Source organism: Sinohyriopsis cumingii, chromosome 1, assembly GCF_028554795.1.
Source record: "Sinohyriopsis cumingii isolate HCF-2022 chromosome 1, ASM2855479v2, whole genome shotgun sequence".
In the NCBI taxonomy this organism is placed as follows: domain Eukaryota; kingdom Metazoa; phylum Mollusca; class Bivalvia; order Unionida; family Unionidae; genus Sinohyriopsis; species Sinohyriopsis cumingii.
Window position 1 is genome coordinate 15,866,191 of NC_142961.1, and position 21,965 is coordinate 15,888,155.

At 34.0% G+C, this 21,965-nt stretch overlaps 1 protein-coding gene across 1 annotated transcript; it reads left to right on the top strand.

Annotated features, from left to right (window-relative positions):
- Positions 1 to 6,704: 6,704 nt before the first annotated feature.
- Positions 6,705 to 20,405, top strand: LOC149806455 (uncharacterized). The gene is made up of 3 exons (XM_089953588.1): positions 6,705 to 6,779; positions 11,092 to 11,311; positions 17,430 to 20,405. Exons 2-3 carry the CDS (start codon positions 11,133 to 11,135, stop codon positions 17,623 to 17,625), a joined length of 375 nt encoding a protein of 124 aa, XP_089809714.1. The 5' UTR covers positions 6,705 to 6,779; positions 11,092 to 11,132; the 3' UTR covers positions 17,626 to 20,405.
- Positions 20,406 to 21,965: the final 1,560 nt, after the last annotated feature.

Below are 21,965 nucleotides of genomic sequence, written 5' to 3' on the forward strand. Positions count from 1 at the left end.
TTGTTTCTCAGAATTTGTTTTCTAGTGTTAAAGTTAAGTTTGTTTGTGATTGATTGAGACATTCCTACTTTGGTTTTGAATAAGGTTTAGGTTACTTATTGTTGTTAATAGTGGTTGTGGTTATGAAGAAACAATGAGAGATGAGATTCTGTTACGTTCCGTGAATCGGAAAATCTCACAGCGGTTAGCTTGTGCTTGTAATTTGTGAGATTCTGACCAGGCGTGGTATCAGTGTGTTTCCTAGTGCCTGTTTTCGGGAACAGTGCTAACAGCTAGAGTTGTTATTATAAGAAAAAGGTAGTGGTTAGTTGTGTAATTTGTCGAATTTATTCTCTATGATTGAAAATCACACAATGATATTTGGTGCTTGTATCATGTGTGGGTTCAATCCAGTCGGTTCTAGTATGTTTCTTAGAGACTGTTTAAGAGAATAGGCGGCAAATTGAGTAGATACGGAATTTAGTACAAGTAAGGTAAAATATATTATAGTGAGATGTAAACAGCATAGAGTTTTAATTGCCCGCAGGCTTAGTAATTTTCCTACCTTGTACTAAAGTACTTAGCTTTTATACGAGGTGGTATGATCCAAAATGGCTGCGTGGCGGGCTGCTTGGCTGGATTTCCTTTGTCTGATATATTACTATCTTACTGCGTGTTCCTATCGTTCCTTTGTGAGAGTTCCTTAGATCTGTGCAATTCCTTTGTTCACGGCTTGCCGGGTTGCTAATCGTTTCCTCTTCTTAGCATTATTTCTTTGCACAAGTTGTCCTGTTCCTTTTTTCTATATTAATTGGTGTTGGTGGTGGCCGCACTCAGTAGAAATTTTAAAATTATACACCAAGCCGGTTTTAAACAGTAAACAAGTCAAGCAAATTCAGAGATAGTTTTCAAACTTGATTCTTTGGTCATGATCTAGGTAAGATCAATTTTATGTTTTAGGGGGATGTTTTCCTTCACGTTCGCGCTTTCACTATAAGAACCCACAGTATTCGTCGTTCAAACCATTCTACAAAGAAGATGGCTTCTAACCAAATGGACAAAATACAAACATTGCAAGAAATTTTAGACAACTTAAGAATGATGGAACAGATGTTAATAAGACTCGTTGAAGACAATTATTCCTATAGTCCCCATCGTGTAAAGATGGAAATTAATAACTTAAAAAAGGTAAAGGACAAGATTAGTGGTGTCATGAAAGAGATAAAGGAGGAGAAGGAGGATGAAGAGGAAAGAATAAGAATAAGCAAATGGAACGAAAAAATTGAAAAAGAAGAAGAAAATGAGAAGAGGAAGAAAGAAGAGGAGGAAGAGAAGAAGAAAGAAGAGCAGGAGAAAAAAATAAAGAGAAGAAGAGAAAGAGTGTAGGAGATAAAATAAGAAGTTGGTGGAGAAAAAGAAGAAATTAGAAGCAGAAGAAGAAGAAGAAGAAAACCCAAAGGCCCTTTTCAGGGCCAGCCATATTTCTCGAAAAGAGATAGCCTTTCAACTGCCTACCCCTTTTTTTAAAAAAATTTAAAAAAAAAAAAAAAAAAAAATCCCAAAAGCCCAAACTCTATTCCCCATGTTAATTTCCCCTTGTCGCTAGACAGACCCACACTATAGTTCCATGTTAAATTCCCCTTGTCGCTAGAGTGACCCACGATTTATTCCCCATGTTAATTTCCCTTGTCGCTAATCTGACCCACGATTTTTCGCCATGTTAAATTTCCATTGTCGCTAATCTGACCCGGGGGGTCTGTAATGCTAATTCCCATTGTCGCTAATGTATCCCACCTTATTACTTCTGATGTTGGAAATACTAAACTTCTTTAAGGTTTACATAAGAAACCGTGGATATATGTGTAATGGAACGAGGTAAGATAAAACTAGATAACTAGAATTGTCGATCCCAGTGGCACAGTCACGGAATGCATCAGTAAGCATGGCAGAAAACAACATATTGAAGAGCGTAGAGGCCAACAAACAGCCTTGCATTATTCAATCGGTGACTGAGAATGGTTCAGATGACGTGCCGTCTTCCACTACACCAGCGAGCATGCCATCAGGAAATTGCCTAACAATTATGAATAATATCACAATTAAAGGTCGTAATCATGAACAGTAATCCCATTTGCCAGAAGTAGTAGTATGTGGCGATGCTATGGCAACAGCCTACTTTGGAGGAAGTGCTTACTTTCCAATAATGAACAAGAATGTTGTGTGTGTGTGTGTGTGATTTGGATTTTTAACGCACCTTTAAAAAAAATGTCAGTCATATCGCTACGATGCAGTGTGGCAGTTTATAGTGATGTCTAGCACTGGGGCATCATGCCGCAGACATGTAGCACAATATCCCACCCAGTCACATTATCCCGACGCCAGGCCGACCAGTCCTAACAATAACCTCTTAATGATGAGCGCCAAGCGAAGCAGCTGTTAGTACCATTTTTTAGAAGTCTTTGGTATGACTCGGCCGGGAATCGAACCCACGACCTCCCGCATCCGAGGCAGACGTTCTAACCACTAGGCCACCGGAGCGGTCCAACAAGAATTTTGACAATCAAGGAAAATCAGCGAAAATTAATTGAAATGGCAAAGCAGAAAAATGCAGGAAATGAATTAAAATTAAATAAAAAATGAATGCAAATACATTTTAGAATTTTAATTAAATGTCGAAAATCACTAAAGGTTAATTACCAAGTCTAATTTAAATATGGGATTTGAAAAATTCCATTTTTCTCCTTTCGTTGCTTCTATTATTTCTTAAGACATCAAACATTAGTTTCACGCGATCAAACAATAGATTTATCATTAGACCCTGTTGAACACTGACTGTGATCGGCCAGAGAAGTTCTACATGAAAAATGATGTGCAATTTCACCACTCAATAAACTTATATCATAGTTAACTAAATTACCATAATTGTTTACTCAGTATTAACACACACAGTTAGGATCAGTAAAATACTACGACAACACTGAAATTCCCATGTTAAATATATTCGTGTCCGATTCGGTTCATCTTCGATTCCTTTACAAATATTTCTGTTTGTAATTAATTTACATTTAATTTTGTTCATTTCTAGAACATTATGGTCCATTTTATTTTCGGATATCAGACGTGCAACATATCTTAATCATGTAACCTGAAGGTCCCCCATTACATAATTAGCTGCGGAATCACAATAATATAATTTAAAAGAACAACAACAACAAAAACAACCAAGAGACTTACAAGTCAAAATGAAACTTAAAATGCGTAACATGACGTTATTTGGTCTGGATTGCTTTCATGTGTCTCGGCTGTAAAAGCAAGCGTACAGACTGTACCACAGCAAAATAAAAGGTGCATTGATAAACTTTAGTCCAACAGCTTTGCGATAATTCATAGAAGATTCTCTTTTTAATTTTTTTAAATAAAAGATGTGGTTTGTACAGCGACCCCTGCAGCATCGTCTAGTGAAATTTTAAGTAAACTAACTCTGGAAGACTGGCAGACAACCGGTCAGTGGATGATTTTTGGGGAGCCTGGACTTGTTTCTAGATTCTACAAGAACAGAAAGATAGGCAGTAATAGGTACGTAGTATAATTCCAGGCTAGTTTTTACTGAAGTTTATTTTTGGGTGAACAAAGATCAAATTAGGTTCCATAATTCTTCGGAACATAGACAACCCCAACTTATTTAAAATAAATGTAACAAGGCAATTACAACCCTTATCACTCAAATCACGATTTGAATACAAGATACCATTCTGCGCTTAGTTTTCCTCTTCGTGACGCGGAAAAACTTTCAGTTTTGCTGATGTGATATATATATATATATATATATATATATATATATATATATATATATATATATATATATATATATATATATATATATATCCACAATAAATCAGATAAGCACAACAAAACTTAAATCATCATTATCTAGTAACATTTCAAATGAGTCAAATTTTATTCCAATATTTCTACACATAGAAATCAACAAGAAAAACCCCCAAAACAAATAGTGCAAGTATTTGACTTTGCATGTTTTTTTTTTTGCAATATTGACTTAGTACCTTATACGATTTCATTTTAAAGCAAATAACTTAGTGCTTTGTATTATTTAAAAAGATTTGACTTAGAACTTTGTATGTATTCGAACGTTTTATTCTCAAGAAAGCCCTTGTTTGCGTGGTGATCACAATAACTTTGGTTTGATCGTCATTCGTTTTGCAGTTTGTTACATGTCATCCATGCCTTCACCTTTCTACACCTTGAACTGTAGCATCAACTCAGTTGGGCAGCAAGATGTCTATATTTGAGTGTCATCAGCGCACAATTGGTGAGACAACGAATGTCGATCTATGGCCCTTGAGAGCGGTTAAGTGTACAAAATGAACGGGCCTGAGAACAAAGCCGTGTGGAATACCAAAACAGAGATCAATTGGGCTGGAATGATTTCCATGTACAGGCATTTTTTTGGATAATCAGAATACCTGTTGTGTTGATAATTATAACACTTTCATTTTGTTATCACATTGAATAACATGTGAAAAAGTCTTTATTAAAAATTTTATGGATACAATATCAAGATTTTTAAACGTTTATGGATTTTAATTTAATTTTTTATATCGTCCAGTTCTAAAAATAGATTCAGTTAAGTTGGCAAGGGATGACACTGGCAAATTGGAGAAGACTGCTAATAAATATCTTGAATTGATTTTTTAAAAAATGATAAAATTCCAACATTCTTTTTCAAGATATTTTTTTTAAAAACAAGATCAGGGAAAACACAAGGCAGTTCCAAAAAAATTGTAAACAAGCTCTTAATACTGACATAATGAAAAACATCTGGAACACGGTTAACATGTCTTCGAATAACAGAAGATACCATACTTTAGAAATTAAAAATTCTAAATAAAATTATTTAATCCAATAGTAAAATAATGATATGTTAGTTATCACCCACTGCACTGTGCAAATCGTTTCGTTTTACATATATAATTGATAAATTGAAAACTGATAGGGACGACAGCGCTTAATATACGTTGTTCAAAGTTGGTTGCACGTTACACGCGTGTGGATATGATACTTGAAATAACAATAGTAATGTGGGGGAATTACTACTAATAACGCTATAAAAGTAGGAATATGATAGTTGAAATATTAGTAATCATAAGAACAGCAATAAATAATAATGTTAACTTTTTCCCCATAGGTTGCACAAATGTACGTCAACCATTAGGAATATACTTCATCTGAAAGGTAATTACAGTTCATCAAATGACACTTCGATCGCTATTACGACCAAGCTCACTCTTTACACATTGAAGTGCTTTAAAGGTCAAATGTCATTCTGGGAAAAATCATATTTAGAAACGAGTCTGGCAATATTGTAAAAGTTTATGTGCACGAGGCAATGAGATCAGATTCTTGCACATCTTATGAATATATCATGTTTTAGACTCACTCGAGTGAACGATCCTGAATGACCTCTGGCCTGTTTCGAAAGGTTGAAACTCTGCTCTTTCCTCAGGTAAGTGTGGATTGGTCTATTTACATAAAACATTATGAATCTGAAACTTATTAAACTGTATATACTTAATGTTTGTGTATTAAAGGTATACATTACTTACATGTACATATTTGTTCACACATAAAGAAAAATGACATGAAAGACGAGGGAAAAAAAGAACACAATATGCGACACACCCACTATTCTCTTTTAAATCGCGAATATTTTCTTTTCACATAACAACGCGTGTCGTCGTTCATTTTAGACGTCTTTCTGTACACCAGTGTCTTGATCAACACATCAATTTACCTGATTTAGCTGCCCATCTACATAAGAATATACCCGATTTACCTGCCCCCCCCCCCATTGAAACGACAAGTTGATTTTGATTTTTCATACATATATACAGTTTTCGTTATTCAAGGATAATATTTGGGAACACGGTGTCCAGTTACTGGTATCTTGAGTTCAACGAGACCAAAACGAGAATTCTTTCAAAGGAATTTAAAATATGAACGATAAAATTCCACTTTAGGTATTTCACCATGCGTAATATCCACCCACAATTACTGTAATACTGTCCTGAATGTGAAAACACACACAAACAGACACACACAGAAAGCACGAACAGATAATACGAGATATTCTGCGTTTAGTGTTATGTTAATTATGCTAAGAAGAATTATTGATTGAAATTCATTCATTTTTACAACGTAATAATTATCAGCTTTAGGTATAGCTTTCATAGCTCGTCCCTATCAAAAGATTTAAGAAATTGCATCTATTTTGTTGCTTTTCCAAAGGTTAGATTATGTGACCTCTTGAATACACACTCATGTAAAGGCTGCAAATGGGGCGGGGTGGTTCGGAGAGGGTGGATTGGGGTGAGGTAGGGGTAGACATAAGATTCGTTCTAATAATCCAGCAGATTCAAGGCATGGTACCAAAATATTCAGCATAACATATAAATGTATCATTAATATACTCAGCAGTTTTATAAAGGATCAAGTTAAATAATATGCTTCTGTATTTCATCCTGTTATAATCATTTATAAACCTACCCATATTTAATTGTAATATCGTAATCTCTCTCTCTCTCTCGTGACTGACAGCGCCCAGCAATTTCACTTTCTCAGCCGGTTCTATGTTAAAGTATTGTCCGTAATTTTATGTTGACCTATTTTTGGCGTGGAACGCGCTGTGGTGTACACCCATATATAGCCCACAATTGAAATAGCAGTCATTCAGCCCAGTTGAGGTTGTTAACGGTTGGTGCAGTTCCGTTGACACAGTTAAGGTAAGTTCATATTTTGTGAGAAAATATATGTATTGCTCAATGCAGAAAATACATATTTTGAGTAATTGCTAGTCCGAGTTTCCTCTGACCCTTGCCACCCCATTTTTAATATTTTGACATTTATAAATGTCAAAATATAAAAAAATGGGGTGGCAAGGGTCAGAGGAAACTCGGACTAAGTAGCTGCATAGCAGGTGTTCTGGAAAAAGCACCAAAGCTGTTATCACTCTAAATTCAGTTATTTGTAGCATTTTCATTTCACTTGCATCCAGAAATAAAAGACTTCGTTTCCTAACACTGTTTACTACTTATTCATGGTTGAACTAGTTGGCGTAAAACTGCATGGTAGTGCCTTTGGTCATTTTGCGTCTCGTTTAATACTGACGGGTTTATAAACCATTGATCACAATGCATGTATGATTAGGTTTTGTTAAAGTTTCATCTTCAGATGTTTTTGAAAAAAAATTAACGGTTCCTTTGTGAGATTATTTGAAGTAATATCGATTTCAAAATAAGACCTCTCGTTTCCTTTATTAGATTTTATGAAAAGATGGCGTTTATGGCTTCAAACATTGTGGTTCAAGTAAATTTAAGAGATTCTTTTATTTGGCTTTGCATGATTTTTAATCTTGCTTCTCATTAAATACATCGTAATTTTTGCAAAATTCACCGATTTGAGCATGACAATCCAAATATTAAAGGTGGGATCACCGAGAAATCTACGGTATGTATATAGTTTGTTCATGGGAAATGCTTTGTTTGCAATCTATTTATAGCAATAGCACGAAATTATTCTGAGCAATCCAATCTTTCATATCCTCGGCGGAGTTATTTCCCTTGTAATAAATTTTCACCACGTATACTCATGACTCCGATCTAAGAACAATTTACAATTTAATTTACAAAACGTACAATGCATAAAATGCAAACGGTTTGCTTCCTTTCATCGCTAACTTCATTTTTATCCTTCTCTTTCTAATAGTCTACACAATTTTGGAAAATAATTTAATCAGTAAGTGTAATGTGTTTAGCTATACCGGACATTGATTATAGTTTTACTTTTTAGCTCTACTTGTCTCAGACCAGAAGAGCTTATGGGATGGTTGTCTGTCGTCCGTTAGCACAAGTTTGTTATTGCTGCTCCTTCTAAACTACTTGGAGGAATGCCATAAAGCTTTTACACACACACACACACACACACACACACACGATCTAGTTGGTCCTTAATGAAAGTGGTGCTGCTCAGACATCCAAACTGGCGACAACTTGGAAATCTTGTCATCCCTATTATACCTGAACTGATAGACAAACCAGCAAGGGATTTTCACTAAAAGACTTATTATGTCTTCTAGAGCTTAAATTAAATTGGTACCAATCTAATGCTCAATTTGGTAGCCAAATTGAAAGGTTTGCCTCTCCTGAATAGATGAAATTTATCAACAAGGGGTGCTTACTGACATAATTCTTATGATGTATAGTTGGTCGTAATAAAAACTTGTCTGGATCTGACCTCCAATATGGCTGTTACGGCAACCATCTTATCAATCTTGTTAACACAATTCTGCTTGAACAAAAAGTCACACTGACATGGGGTTTCACCAGAAGATTTTTATGATGTCCGTTTGATCTTAAATGAAAATGGTACCGAATTAACGTCCAATATGGCCGCCAAAAGCAGCTATCTTGAAAATCTTATTATTACTCCTCCTCCTGAGCCGAACGCCATATCTAGAAAATATTGTTACCTCTAGTTCTATCGCAAATGGAAATCTAGATCAACATGGTGTTTTGTTTAATAGACTTTTTATATACCTAGCTGGTTCCAAATGGAAATCGTAAATCCAATATGGGTGCCATGACTTTTTAAAATATTGTTGTCACTATCCCTCCTGAATGGATGATCATTATTAATGAGTTTTCACCAAGTCCTAAATGAAAAGTCCCATTCGTACATCTGTTTAGGCTGCCACGACGACTGTATAATAAGTCGTTATCACTACAACCCGCCCCAATGGAAAAATGGATGATCATTATAACATGAAGTTTTCTCCAAAAAGAGTTCTAATAATGCCTAATTTGTCAAAAATGAAAACGGCGATAAGCTGATATCCACCATGTGCAGTTAAAACCAGAATCTTGTTATCGCTGAAGAATATCAAAGATGGTTTTAGAGTTAATGCGAAGAAATGGTCTTATCATGAATTCTTGGAAATTCGTATCGCCCAAAAAAGCGCCAGTCCCCTCGATGTACTCTTGTGTTATAACTTAAATGAGAAAACACTGACAAACATTCTGCTATTCCATTGAAAAAATAGCGTTAAAGCCTCCCCCCCCCCCAAACGAAACACGCATATATTTAAAGATCTTATTATGAAATAGATATAAGATTTGGTAAGACTTTTTCAAGGTCTTTTGGAGTCAGTCCTTTTTTTTTATCTTCTTCTGAATAATATCCTAGATCACCCTTCACTACTGCGAAAATAAAATGGTCGAACTCGTACCCTATGTCAAGGGCAGACGATGCTATTTTTCTGCAAGTATTTCAGCCATTTTGAATAAAATGTGCATGAAATGTTTTTGGTTTGCACATTAGTCGGAGATAGAAACCCTGTTGTCGAACAACAGAGTCTTCCAGTTAAACTTCAGCCTTTAATACTCCTAATTTGCTGATTATCCTTTTGAATAATAGTTATACTTTCTGATATGAGCTTCAGCAAACGCTTTCTAAAACAAACAAATAATGTTTGCAATTCTTTTATATGATTATATTCCATATAGTCATGCAACAATTATTACTGGCCACGTAAGTAAAAATATGCGATTTTCTTATCAGAGAGAGAGAGAGAGAGATAGAAAGAGAGAGAGATAGATGGTAACAAAGTGGCATTCAAGCAGTGAAAGGTCTCATGAATCTACTATGATCCTAAAGCAAGCAAGAAAAAAAAAAAAAACAACAGCAAAACATTCAACATATAACTTATTTCCATAGAATGCAAAGTTAAAATTTACAAAGAACTTACAGTATTGTGAATTAAATCCCAAATGGGGTCATAAAAGTTATATTACAAGTTCAAATGTATAGAATTGCGAATGAATTCCACTGGTGCCCCGAATGAGTTCCGATATTGAATGTATTGATTTATCAATACCCTGGAATGTGGAGATGTGCTATTCAGTGTTAATATATCACAGTGGTATAGTCAAAAATATACTTATACGAATTCACAGTAATCCCAAAATAGTGATATAGTCCAAGAGTATTAATGAGCACTTTTGTGCATTAGTAATAATAATAATAGTAATAATATTAATAATAAAGAGGATTTCGTATAGCGCCTAATCTTAAGAAGCTCTAATCGCTTTACAGCATTAGGCAACACCTAAAATATATAAAACATGTATAATGATATGATTACAAAAAACAAACACATGAAATTAGAAAACATAAAAAAACATGCTGAAAATATTTAAGGTAGGAAACATTATTAGGTCTTTAAGTTTGTTCTTGCAGTCGAAATAGGTGAGTTTAGGATCACTGTGTCTTTGTGTCTAAGTTCAGTTGGCAATTCGTTCCACGTTGCTGGCCCTGGTATGCAAAAGAACGTTGTCCATATGACTGGATATTAAATAAATTTTGAAGTAAGCAGCATGTATACAAAAAGCTAAAACACAATAACAGAACCAGAATGAGGGTCATTATCCCATCAAATTCTTAAACAACATGCTACTAAACAGATGCGCCCGCAGAATTATTTTGGAACGGACGGGGGAACATGTAGTGGTCGACTATTAAGTTTTACGGATATAGGCCAAAACATGTTTAAAGTGCCTCTCCCCCTCCTTGCCCCTATGTGCGGACGCCCAAGCTTCCAGAGCATTCTTAATTTCTAAATAAAACTAGATCTTGAACTCAACATCAGCAAACATGTTTACTACCAATTAATAATAATATTAAAATATGACCATAGACAAGTATTATCTTTGTAATATGTTGTTTACCAAAATAAAATAACAAAAGTTCTGAGTATACTCAGGTAAACCATAAACTCAATAACTGAGCAAGGACAATCACACAATCTAGATATACATATATAATCATGGAGAAACGTCAACACAATACAAATTAAATATACATAACAAATGAAAAACAGTTTTTTCATTAGGCTAGTGGCATTAGATGGTATGCCAAATTGTACAGAGTGTTAGTTGTCGATCGAATTTTTCTATTACACATCGTTCAAATGCAGAAATCGGAAAATTGTATTTATGATGAAGCAATTTGTGTACTTCCTTCCTTTTCCTTTCGTCTCAGTGCGTGGTCCTGTTCTCACTGCGATATATTGTTAGCCAAGGATGGATCTTCATATACAGTTTAACATCGCCATGATTTTGGCGGCCGTACTGGGAGAGATGGTCAGTTTCTTCTTCTACAACCATCATTCCTCATGGGGCACGCATATTGGAGAACGTTATCTGTTCGCCGCCATCATTTCTGATGTAGGACTGGTTGTCCTGCTGAAACTAATCACGGAGTAAGTTAATACAGAAATTTAAAATGACCAATTAGGTTAAAATTTTCTGGACAAAGACCTTCATTAATTAACGGTCTTAAGAATGATTTATGTGTTCACTTGAAGCCAAATTGACTGGACATTGTTAGAGACCGGCAAGTTAATGTTCGAAAAGTGGGGCGGGCTGGGATTTTCCTTTGATCCGGAATAGTCACTTTTTACAACTAATGTAATGGATATATAGGTGATGTGTACGTGATGTGAGTAGCTATTCGAAATATTTCATGTGTGGGAAACATTGAATTCTCTCGAGTGAATATTTCCACTTCATGAGTGGAATATTTTCTTACATGTACTTAAAAACAGTATATTTTATATTTGTTAAGGAAATAATCGCCGATTTGCATGGATTTGTCCCTTTTATTCTGATTCAATGTGATTAACTCATTCATTACTACATCAACAAAAGGAGGCTCCGAAATTATATAACACTGTTAGATCAATGTCCTTTTATATTTAGTTTGTGAATATAATGTATTTTTGGTATTGAATTCAGTAGGAAGATCACAAGGCGGTAGCATCGGACATATTTCAAAGTGTAACATTTTTAGATAAATGATTTTAAAGATGGATAGTTTACTAGTAAGGATTTCGATTCTTTATTTTGTTTAGTTCTTTATTGTGTTACGACTCTTTGGTCTTTAACTAAGTAACCAAAAAAAAAAAAAAGAGAAAACCAACAAGTTTTGTAAAATTCAATAAATAATTTATTTCCCATTAATACAAAATGAAAATTTGAAAGGACCCTACAGTATTATGAATTAAATCCCAAATGATTATATCACAAGTCCAAAAGTATAGAGTTTTCCAAATGAATTCCAGTGGTTCTACGAATGAATTCCAGTTTTGAATGTGCTGATATTACAGTAGCATTAAATGTGAGAATGTGCCAACAGTCTTGATGTATCACAATGATATAATATAAAATGTCCTCGAATGAATTTCCAGTAATTCCAAAATAGCAATTCAGTCCTAAAGTCAACGAGCACTTTGTATCTCCATTTAATAATTTAAAAAAATAAATCCACTCAAATTATAACTGAACACAGCTAAAAGACTGATTCCACTAGACATATATTGAACGTAGAAATGAGTAATGCTGATGTCAACAACTCTATATAAAAATAAGACACAAAAAGGACCAGAATGAGGGTCAAAAGTTCATTTCCAGACTATTCCAAGTTTTAAACAAGGTCATGTCTTTTACGGAAATTTTAGTTAAGAACGTGATAAAATCAGTTAGACCAGGTTTATCTGAGGGGAAAACCAATGTCCTGAATTCAAATACAAGTTTAGCAAGCTTGCACTCCAGTTCAGTAACATTAGCTGCACAAAAAATTCCATTGACACTTTTGCTTTGTTTGCAATCAGCTCTTATGTGTTGAGAGTTAAGATTACTACTGAAATAATATTATTACTCTATTTGCTCAGGACTTTTCCTTAAAATGTGTCCATTTGTTGTATAGTGTAAATGGTGTACAGTACAGTATGGGTGAATATTGAGTGTAAATGGTGCACAGTACAGTATGGGTGAATATCGAGTGTAAATGGTGCACATAACAGTATGGGTGAATATCAAGTGTAAATGGTGTACAGTACAGTATGGGTGAATATCGAGTGTAAAGGGTGTACAGTACAGTATGGGTGAATATCGAACAGCACCAGATCATGCAAGTTTAATTGCTAATAATTTGCGTAAAAAAAACTGAAATAATCTGAAATATTGAAATACAGATTTGAGTAACATACACAAGTTTGCAGATATTTATAGACACATTCACATAGCCGTTTGAATGGCTCACTTTCAATAATTTATGCAAGTACAGTCAAGTGCATTTTACATCTTACTGTGATGAATTTCCACCTCCATTATCTTAATTGCCTTTCACGTGCTAGTGCATTAATCCATTGTTTTAATAACTTCTCAGTTGTTAGTTCAGTAGTCCACTACTTTAATAGCCTCTCAGGTGTTAGTTCAGTAGTCCACTATTTTAATAGCTTCTCAGGTGCTAATGCAGTAGTCCACTATTTTAATTGCCTCTCAGGTGGTAGTTCAGTAGTCCACTATTTTAATAGCCTCTCAGGTGCTAGTGCAGTAGTCCACTATTTTAATTACCTCTCAGGTGTTAGTGCAGTAGTCCACTACTTTAATTGCCTCTCAGGTGTTAGTGCAGTAGTCCACTATTTTAATAGCCTCTCAGGTGGTAGTGCAGTAGTCCACTATTTTAATAGCCTCTCAGGTGCTAGTGCAGTAGTCCATTATTTTAATAGCCTCTCAGGTGTAAGTGCAGTAGTCCACTATTTTAATTGCCTCTCAGGTGCTAGTGCAGTAGTTTACTATTTTAATAGCCTCTCAGGTGCTAGTGCAGTAGTCCACTATTTTAATAGCCTCTCAGGTGTTAGTGCAGTAGTCCACTATTTTAATTGCCTCTCAGGTGTTAGTGCAGTAGTCCATTATTTTAATAGCCTCTGATTTGTTAGTGTATTAGTCCACTATTTTAATAGCCTTTCAGGTGTTAGTGCACTAGTCCAGTATTTTAATAGCCTCTTGGGTCTCTTGGGTGCTAGTGCAGTAGTCCACTATTTTAATAGCCTCTCAGGTGTTAGTGCAATAGTCCACTATTGTAATTGTCTCTCAGGTGTTAGTGCATTAGTCAAGTGATATAAATATCTCCCAGTGCATGAACAAATTGATAAACATTTAACATCAATCCAGGCTTTTTAACATGTTAAAATTAAATCAAAGTAATTAACTCTGTCAGCTATGTGTTGCGAGTCTTCAGGAAACCATTCATTTCGTTATGGCAAAAGCATGTGACTGTTGAGGCTATATGTATTTGAATTTTTCCCTTTGAGGGGTTATCCAGGATGTGCACTGATATTTCACAATATTAGCATACCCTTTGCCCCGTAAATGTGACTCCGCTCAGCAGATACAAAACAAACCAAAAATATCCAAACTAAATTGATCCCAAATACGTTCAGACTGAATTCCAGCTTCCAATAGATTAACGATCTTTTTTTTTTGCCTGCTGCCATACGATTCCATGTTTATTTTTCTTCTTCTTTCCATACCGAACAATTAAATTCAGCATGACCTTCAAAAGGTTAGAACAGGTAATACTTGTGGAGGATATATTTTTTGAGGTTCAAAGTAGGGGTGGGGATAAGGAGATACTCAAAAGAGACATGCAGAGAGCTTTAATAAAACTTCTAATCAGTTGTTTTAATGTTATATCATAAACAAAACTCTCGTTTCCGTTAGGTCTTCTCTAAAAAAGTTCCAGAATGAACGTGCCGATTGTCTAGGATTCATATTTCAACAATACCATGTTTACTGTCCTTACTCACTTAAAAGTCAAATGAAACTGCAACAACTAAGATCCTGATCTGCCCTAACATAAATGTCCAAATGTCAAAACTGAGGTGGCAAGGGTCAGATGAAACTCGGACTAGTTGTACCATATCAATATGAAAAATCTATATCAGTTTGAAAAATCTATGCCATATCAGTGTGAAAAACGTATGCCATGTTAGTATGAAAAATCTAAATCATATCAGTGTAAAAAAATCTATACGATATTGCGAGTCTATGCTCTTAAAATAAGTAACACAAAAGAGTGAAGACAACAAGCTTTGTACAGTTTGACAAATAATTTATTTCCCTAGAATACAAAGTCAAAAATGAGAACAAAGGACCAGTGGTATTGCAAATTAAATCCAGATTGTAATCCAATAATGACAAACACAAGTCCTAGTAATAAAAAGTCCTGAATAAAGCTGAGTTAAAACCCTGATGAGATCTAAAATTGAAGGCAATGTCATGTCTGTTATGGTCAGTTAAGTGCAGTCTCTTGTTGAATCACAGAAATATTATTCCAGGTTTGAATTCAGTATAAATTCCGATGAATGTCTTTATCCAAGAATTTTGTCAGAGCACTTTTTTATTTCCAGAGAAATAATGACTTGGATTCAATAATTTGAAGAAAATAAAATTCAGCCCAAACTGGTCACAAAATAATACAACCGAAAGTGTTATATGTTAGAGCATGACTGACTAAAATCCTTAAAGTCACAAGATAATATAGTTCTCTGCTTGACCTGAGGTCAGATTAGCATTGTCTAAAAAGAACTATTACCTAATGGAAAATAACCTTCTAGAATGATCTTAATGAGCCTTGTTTACTTACAACACAATAACCAATAAATTTCACATGGGAATCTCCAAAAACCCTAGCCCTGATCAACATATTTACCACTTCTTGTTTACCTGAATAATAATTCACTTAATGAGTTCATACACATAGAGTATAATGAAGCTGTTTTTAGCTGTTTACATAAATTAAAATTATTTTTAAAAGTCAGTCAGGTCAAGCAGAAATGAACTCATTTTTGGAGTAGGTCAAGTCCAGCAGACAATGTTATATTGCAATAACATGTAATGAAATAAGATTTTTTTTAAACTAACAAAACAATTAAATTAAATATATATAACAATGATATCAGTGTGAAAAATCTGTACCAAATCAGTGTGAAAAATCAATACAATATCAGTGTGAAAAATCTATAGCACATCAGTGTGGATAAGTTATGCCAAATCAGTTTGAAAAAATATACCATATCAAAGTGAAAAAAAGCTATGCCATATCATTGTGAAAAAGCTATACAATATAAAGTTCAAAAAGCTTTATCATATAAGGGTGAAAAAGCCATATTAGTTTGAAAAGCTATACATTATCAGGGGGAAAAGACTATACTATATTAGTGTTAAAAATGTATACCATATCAGTATGAAAAATCTATCCCATATCAGTGTGACAAAGCTATCCCATATCAGTGTGACAAATCTATCCCATATCAGTGTGACAAAGCTATCCCATATCAGTGTGACAAAGCTATACTTTATCAGGTAAAAATCTATACTTTTTATTAATTGAAAAACCTATACAATATCAGGGTGAAAAATATATACCATATCAGGGTTAAAAACTATATCAGTGTGAAAAAGCTATACCATATCAGTTTGAAAAAGCTATACCATTTCTGGGTTAAAAACTATATCAGTGTGAAAAAGTTATACCATATCAGTTTTATAAAGCTATACCATATCAGTTTTATAAAGTTATACCATATCAGTTTTATAAAGCTATACCATATCAGTTTTATAAAGCTATACCATATCAGTTTTATAAAGCTATACCATATCAGTTTTATAAAGCTATACCATATCTGGGTTAAAAACTATATCAGTGTGAAAAAGCTATACTATATCAGTTTTATAAAGCTATACCATATCAGTTTTATAAAGCTATACCATATCTGGGTTAAAAACTATATCAGTGTGAAAAAGCTATACCATATCAGTTTGAAAAAACTATACCATATCTGGGTTAAAAACTATATCAGTGTGAAAAAGCTATACCATATCAGTTTTATAAAGCTATACCATATCAGTTTTATAAAGTTATACCATATCAGTTTTATAAAGCTATACCATATCAGTTTTATAAAGCTATACCATATCAGTTTTATAAAGCTATACCATATCTGGGTTAAAAACTATATCAGTGTGAAAAAGCTATACCATATCAGTTTTATAAAGCTATACCATATCAGTTTTATAAAGCTATACCATATCAGTTTTATAAAGTTATACCATATCAGTTTTATAAAGCTATACCATATCAGCGTGGAAAAGCAATATCATATCAGGGTGAAAAATTATGACATGTTTTACCTATTTAATTTTTTGACATGTTTTGTCTATTTCATATTGTTGGCATGTTTAATTTATTTCATATTATGATGTTTTGTCTGTTTCATATTATGACATGTTTTGTCTGTTTCATATTTTGACATGCATGTTCAGTTTCATATTATGACATGTTTTGTCTGTTTCATATTATGACATGTTTTGTCTGTTTCATATTTTGACATGTTTTGTCTGTTTCATATTATGACATGTTTTGTCTGTTTCATATTATGACATGTTTTGTCTGTTGCATATTTTGACATGTTCAGTTTCATATTATGACATGTTTTCAAATTCATGAAACACAGATATTTACTGTCTTTGCAGACAATATTGGTCTGTTGGTGGATGGGAAGATGCTGCCATATTGAGTCTGTGGTTATCACTGCTGTTTGCATGCCTCGAAGCGCCGCATGTGGTTTACAACCATAACAGTTTCACACATTTCTTCTTCCATACCCTACACAAGTTCAGCATTATGTTTGTCATGATCTGTGTCCTTTTCTACTTCCGCCATTACTAGAGTTGTGAACACCACAGATAAAATGTTTAGTTACCTTTATAAAATAGTAGTATATCTTCATTGGTCACTTTTCATGACCTTGTGTTTGTACACCATGCAAGCACTGCACATCTAAGTACATTAACACCTGCCTTGTACAGCCAACACCTGCCTTGTACAACAACTCCAATTATCTGAAGATTTACTCAACCTAGATGAATATATTTTGTGTAATGATATGTATCAAACAATATATTATCCTTTTAATTTAAATATTAATATTAATTCAGATATGATTTTACAATATCCTGTTTAAATATCTTAAAACGCCTTTTATTTTTGATGCCCCACCATGACAGTGGTTGGCCATGTAGTGTAACCCATGTATGTGTGTCCATCCATCACCTCATTCTTGAAGTTTTGCTTTGAGAACAACCTCAGCCACTATGGATGGGCATCCATATTCAGTATTGCACATTTTAATTTTTTTATTTTTTTCTTCTATTTACATAGGAAATTAAAATATTTTTAAACATTACATGGTTTGTTTTTGTCGTACTCATGAGACATTATGTGATTACCTTGGTTAACATCAAATGCTTTTTGGAGACTTTTTGTATACCATTTTCATTTTGAATATTATTAAGAATATTTTCTTATTACCAAATAGCTTAAAATAAACAGTCAAAGCTAATGTTTTTCCTGATTCATAAAGTGAAATAAAGTTTACTGGGACAGACTTCAACATATATAAAAAGAGGGTCAAACACATCTATTTCCCAGAAATATATTAATAAAATAATTTAATTGGAGAGATTTTACTTCCCCTTTTAATAATACATCTTATCAATGGTAACTTGATAATAATAACAGTATCACTTTCTCGTTTCCATAGATGTATCCAGAGGAACTTACTGTATAAAGTTGATATTAAAAGTTAGAGAGTGTCAGCCATTCTTTTGTTATATATGGCAGCAAAATATTTCTTGGGAGCATAACCATTTGACACAAGCAGCTGTTGACTTTTTATAAGTTTTCTGAGCTCTTTTTTTGACCATCCATTATTTAAGTGCGATAACAAAACATGGTGAACATATACTTTTGATAAAAGCACTGAGTCCAAAAATATAGATACATGTATTAGAAACCAAAATGGTTTTCCTTTGTGTCACCATATTGCTGAATTTCTTCCTTCTTTCCACACAAGTAGTATGATGGCTGATGATTCCTACCCACCCATGCAAAATAAAGTATTACAAGTACTTTATAAAAAGGATTTTAAGCTTAAAAATATGTCAGTAGAAAGTGACTGATAATCACCTAGTAGATTACTACTCTTTAAACTGCTGTATGTACTCACTTATAAGTAGAATTCAACTGCAAACAGCACAGTCCCAGATCTGCCATTGCATAATTCACCAGTAGATCTGGATCTGTGTATTTTGTTAGAAGTAATCATTAAAACAACATGGGCCATGGCCTGCAGGTGCATTATGTAATGGCATATCAGGATGTTGTTTGCATTTTGACTCAACTTATAAGCGAGTATGTATGGTACTAACAAAAACAGCTAGTTTGTCTATTTCAAATATAGTATGGTATAAACAACAGGAAATTACCATTTCTTGACCTAGTAGCCATTCCAATTGGTATAAACAACAGGAAATTACCATTTCTTGACCTAGTAGCCATTCCAATTGGTATAAACAACAGGAAATTACCATTTCTTGACCTAGTAGCCATTCCAATCGCCAAGAGATTTTAATATGGAATAGTATTAATAATATTTTACACATACTGACAATCCTCCCTGATCCTCGGACACCCAAATACAATTTCTCAACTTGGTCCTTAGACCCTTTAAACTCATCTACATGATCACAGATATTTTTGTCAGCTATTTACATTCTATGTTTTATAAATGTTTTGTGGGTTAAACAAATGTACCACCACTGAGATTCTTTGCAAGTTATTCAAAAGATTGTTCCATGAACCTGAATTATGTAGGAATAAGATAGTTCTCTATTGCAGCTTCTTCACAAACCTTTGTGAACTAAACGGAATGCTTGGTATTGTTATCACATGTTGTGTGGATCATTTTATACCAACATCTCAATGGACAGGTGAGAATAATAATCAGAAAAATTACAGATAAAGAATTTGGATATAGCTTGGATATATTTGTATAAAATTACACTCTTTATGAGTGTGACTTCTTTGTTTGCCGTTTTTGTTATTTCCTATTCACAAATATTATAGATGTTGTAGACATAAAAATGCTTCTCATCTTCATTTGTGAATATCAATTTAAAAGGGTTTTCTTGGTCTACACAATTGGCATAGATTTGTAGCAAAAGTGTATTGAAGAATTTATTGCAGTTTGTTTCTCTGTATACGGCAGGCTCATAGTCCTTGTGTATGTTTTTCATATGAAAAAACAATCCTGATGGTATTTAAGCATTTTGTATTTTGTAATGTCTATGATTTACCTCAGTCTTGTTTGTCATGCTCGTTCATTTTATTATACTTTCAAAATCACAAAATAGAAAAATAAGAACATTTAGTTCATTATGATATTTTAAGATTTTACAACAGATGGGTAATTGAGCGTAATTTCTATTGTGTTATTTACTTGATTAAACAATCTTTGGTATTCATGTGATTTTGATTCAGTTTTAAAATAACTTGATCATTTGCATACATGTTTCTTATTAGCATGTTTGATAACTTAAGACGAAACTGATCCTACATTCCACAATAATGATAAATGGCAATCATATACAATAAAAATGTCCACTCAACTGCATCTTATTCTTTTTTTCATTCAAACTGATTTTATTAAGCCATCTTCAAATTAAGGATCTGTTCTAGCATTATTGAGTAATTATCAAAGAGGGGCAACAGTAAGGTGAAGTTGTGTACATTCACAACAAGCACAATGCAGAAATGTTGGCATACATTTTTACAGCTTTCATCTACTGCGACTGAAATTTATTTATGAATGTTTTCTTTGTTTCTAAGAACTTACTATCTAATGCAGATGGCTCACCAATATGGAACAGACAGTTCAGAACACAAATGGTTTGATCAGCCAATCACATACTCACAGACTTACAGACTGATCTGTCTATTTCCTCTGACATTCTGGAGTAAGATCAATGTAGCTTCTTGACATCGAGGATCATTGGTAACTTTAATGGGACATACTATAATTTTGTCCTGACTGAAAGGAACTGAAGGCTAAATGCCTACATATTTCGATAGATACACTTTCCTTGGACAAGCATGTAAATACATCTTTGTTGCCTTGAAGATAATTTAAGGGTCACAGTTATCAGGAACATCCCCAATACTGAGTGTTGACAGTAACATGATGCTCACTAACAAAAATAAGATACTTAAAATAACACATCAACAGCATACTTATACAACAGTCATCTATCAGCGAGGATGTAAGTGATCGACTTCCCCAAGTGGAAATCAACATATCACTTGCTGATTCTCCATAGCTTACTGAAACTGTGAAAGCAATCCACCTGCCTTCAAATGGCAAAGCACCTGCTGTCAAATGGCAAAGCACCTGGAGCAGATGCTATACCAGAAGAAGTCTACAAAGCCAGAGGTTCACACATGGCACAGAAGATACTGAACGCTTACAATCAATGTGGACTCAATGACCTATAAAAAGGAATACAAGGATGCATCCATCATCCACTTTACAAGTCGAAAGGCAACAGTCAATACTACTACAACAATTGGGGTGTCTCAATGTTGTCAATAGCTGGCAAAATACGAGACATAATTCTGTTGAATCGTCTTGCTCATAACATTGATCAAAGGCTCCTGCAATGGAGTCCACATGGCTTCAAAAAAGGACCAGGGACCACATATCGAGTTTTTGTAGCTCATCATCTCCAGGAAAAAATGTCAGGAACAGGACTCCAACCTTTACACAATATTCCTTGACCTGACCAATGCCTTCAACACAGCCAGCCATGGGGGTCTGTGAAAGATCATGGCAAAATTTGGGTGCCCAGAGAAATTTATGATGGTGTTTCGGCAATTCCAAATTGGCTTGCTTGCTCATGTCATTCACAATAGTGAATCATCCGAACCATTCCCAGTCAACTGAGTCTATGGCTGTTTGTTGGCCCCTACTTGCTTCAGTATGATATTTTCTGACACATGTCTTTTCACCACCGAAAACATCAAATTGCACCAAATAATCTAATAAAAGTATTTTTATGTACTTTGGGGTGTAAACTAATGCTTCAAAATGTGAAAATATGTCCTTTTTAGAGTCTTATTAGAGTTGTGGGGATGTGTATAAGGTAGAAGAAGAGAACAATAAATTATTCCTA

Bases quoted from the DNA above. Each gene is read 5' to 3' on its own strand.
- LOC149806455 (XM_089953588.1), top strand. From the start codon at position 11,133: ATGGATCTTCATATACAGTTTAACATCGCCATGATTTTGGCGGCCGTA. The intron at 11,312-17,429 runs GTAAGTTAATAC...CTGTCTTTGCAG, and splicing joins CTGCTGAAACTAATCACGGA to ACAATATTGGTCTGTTGGTG.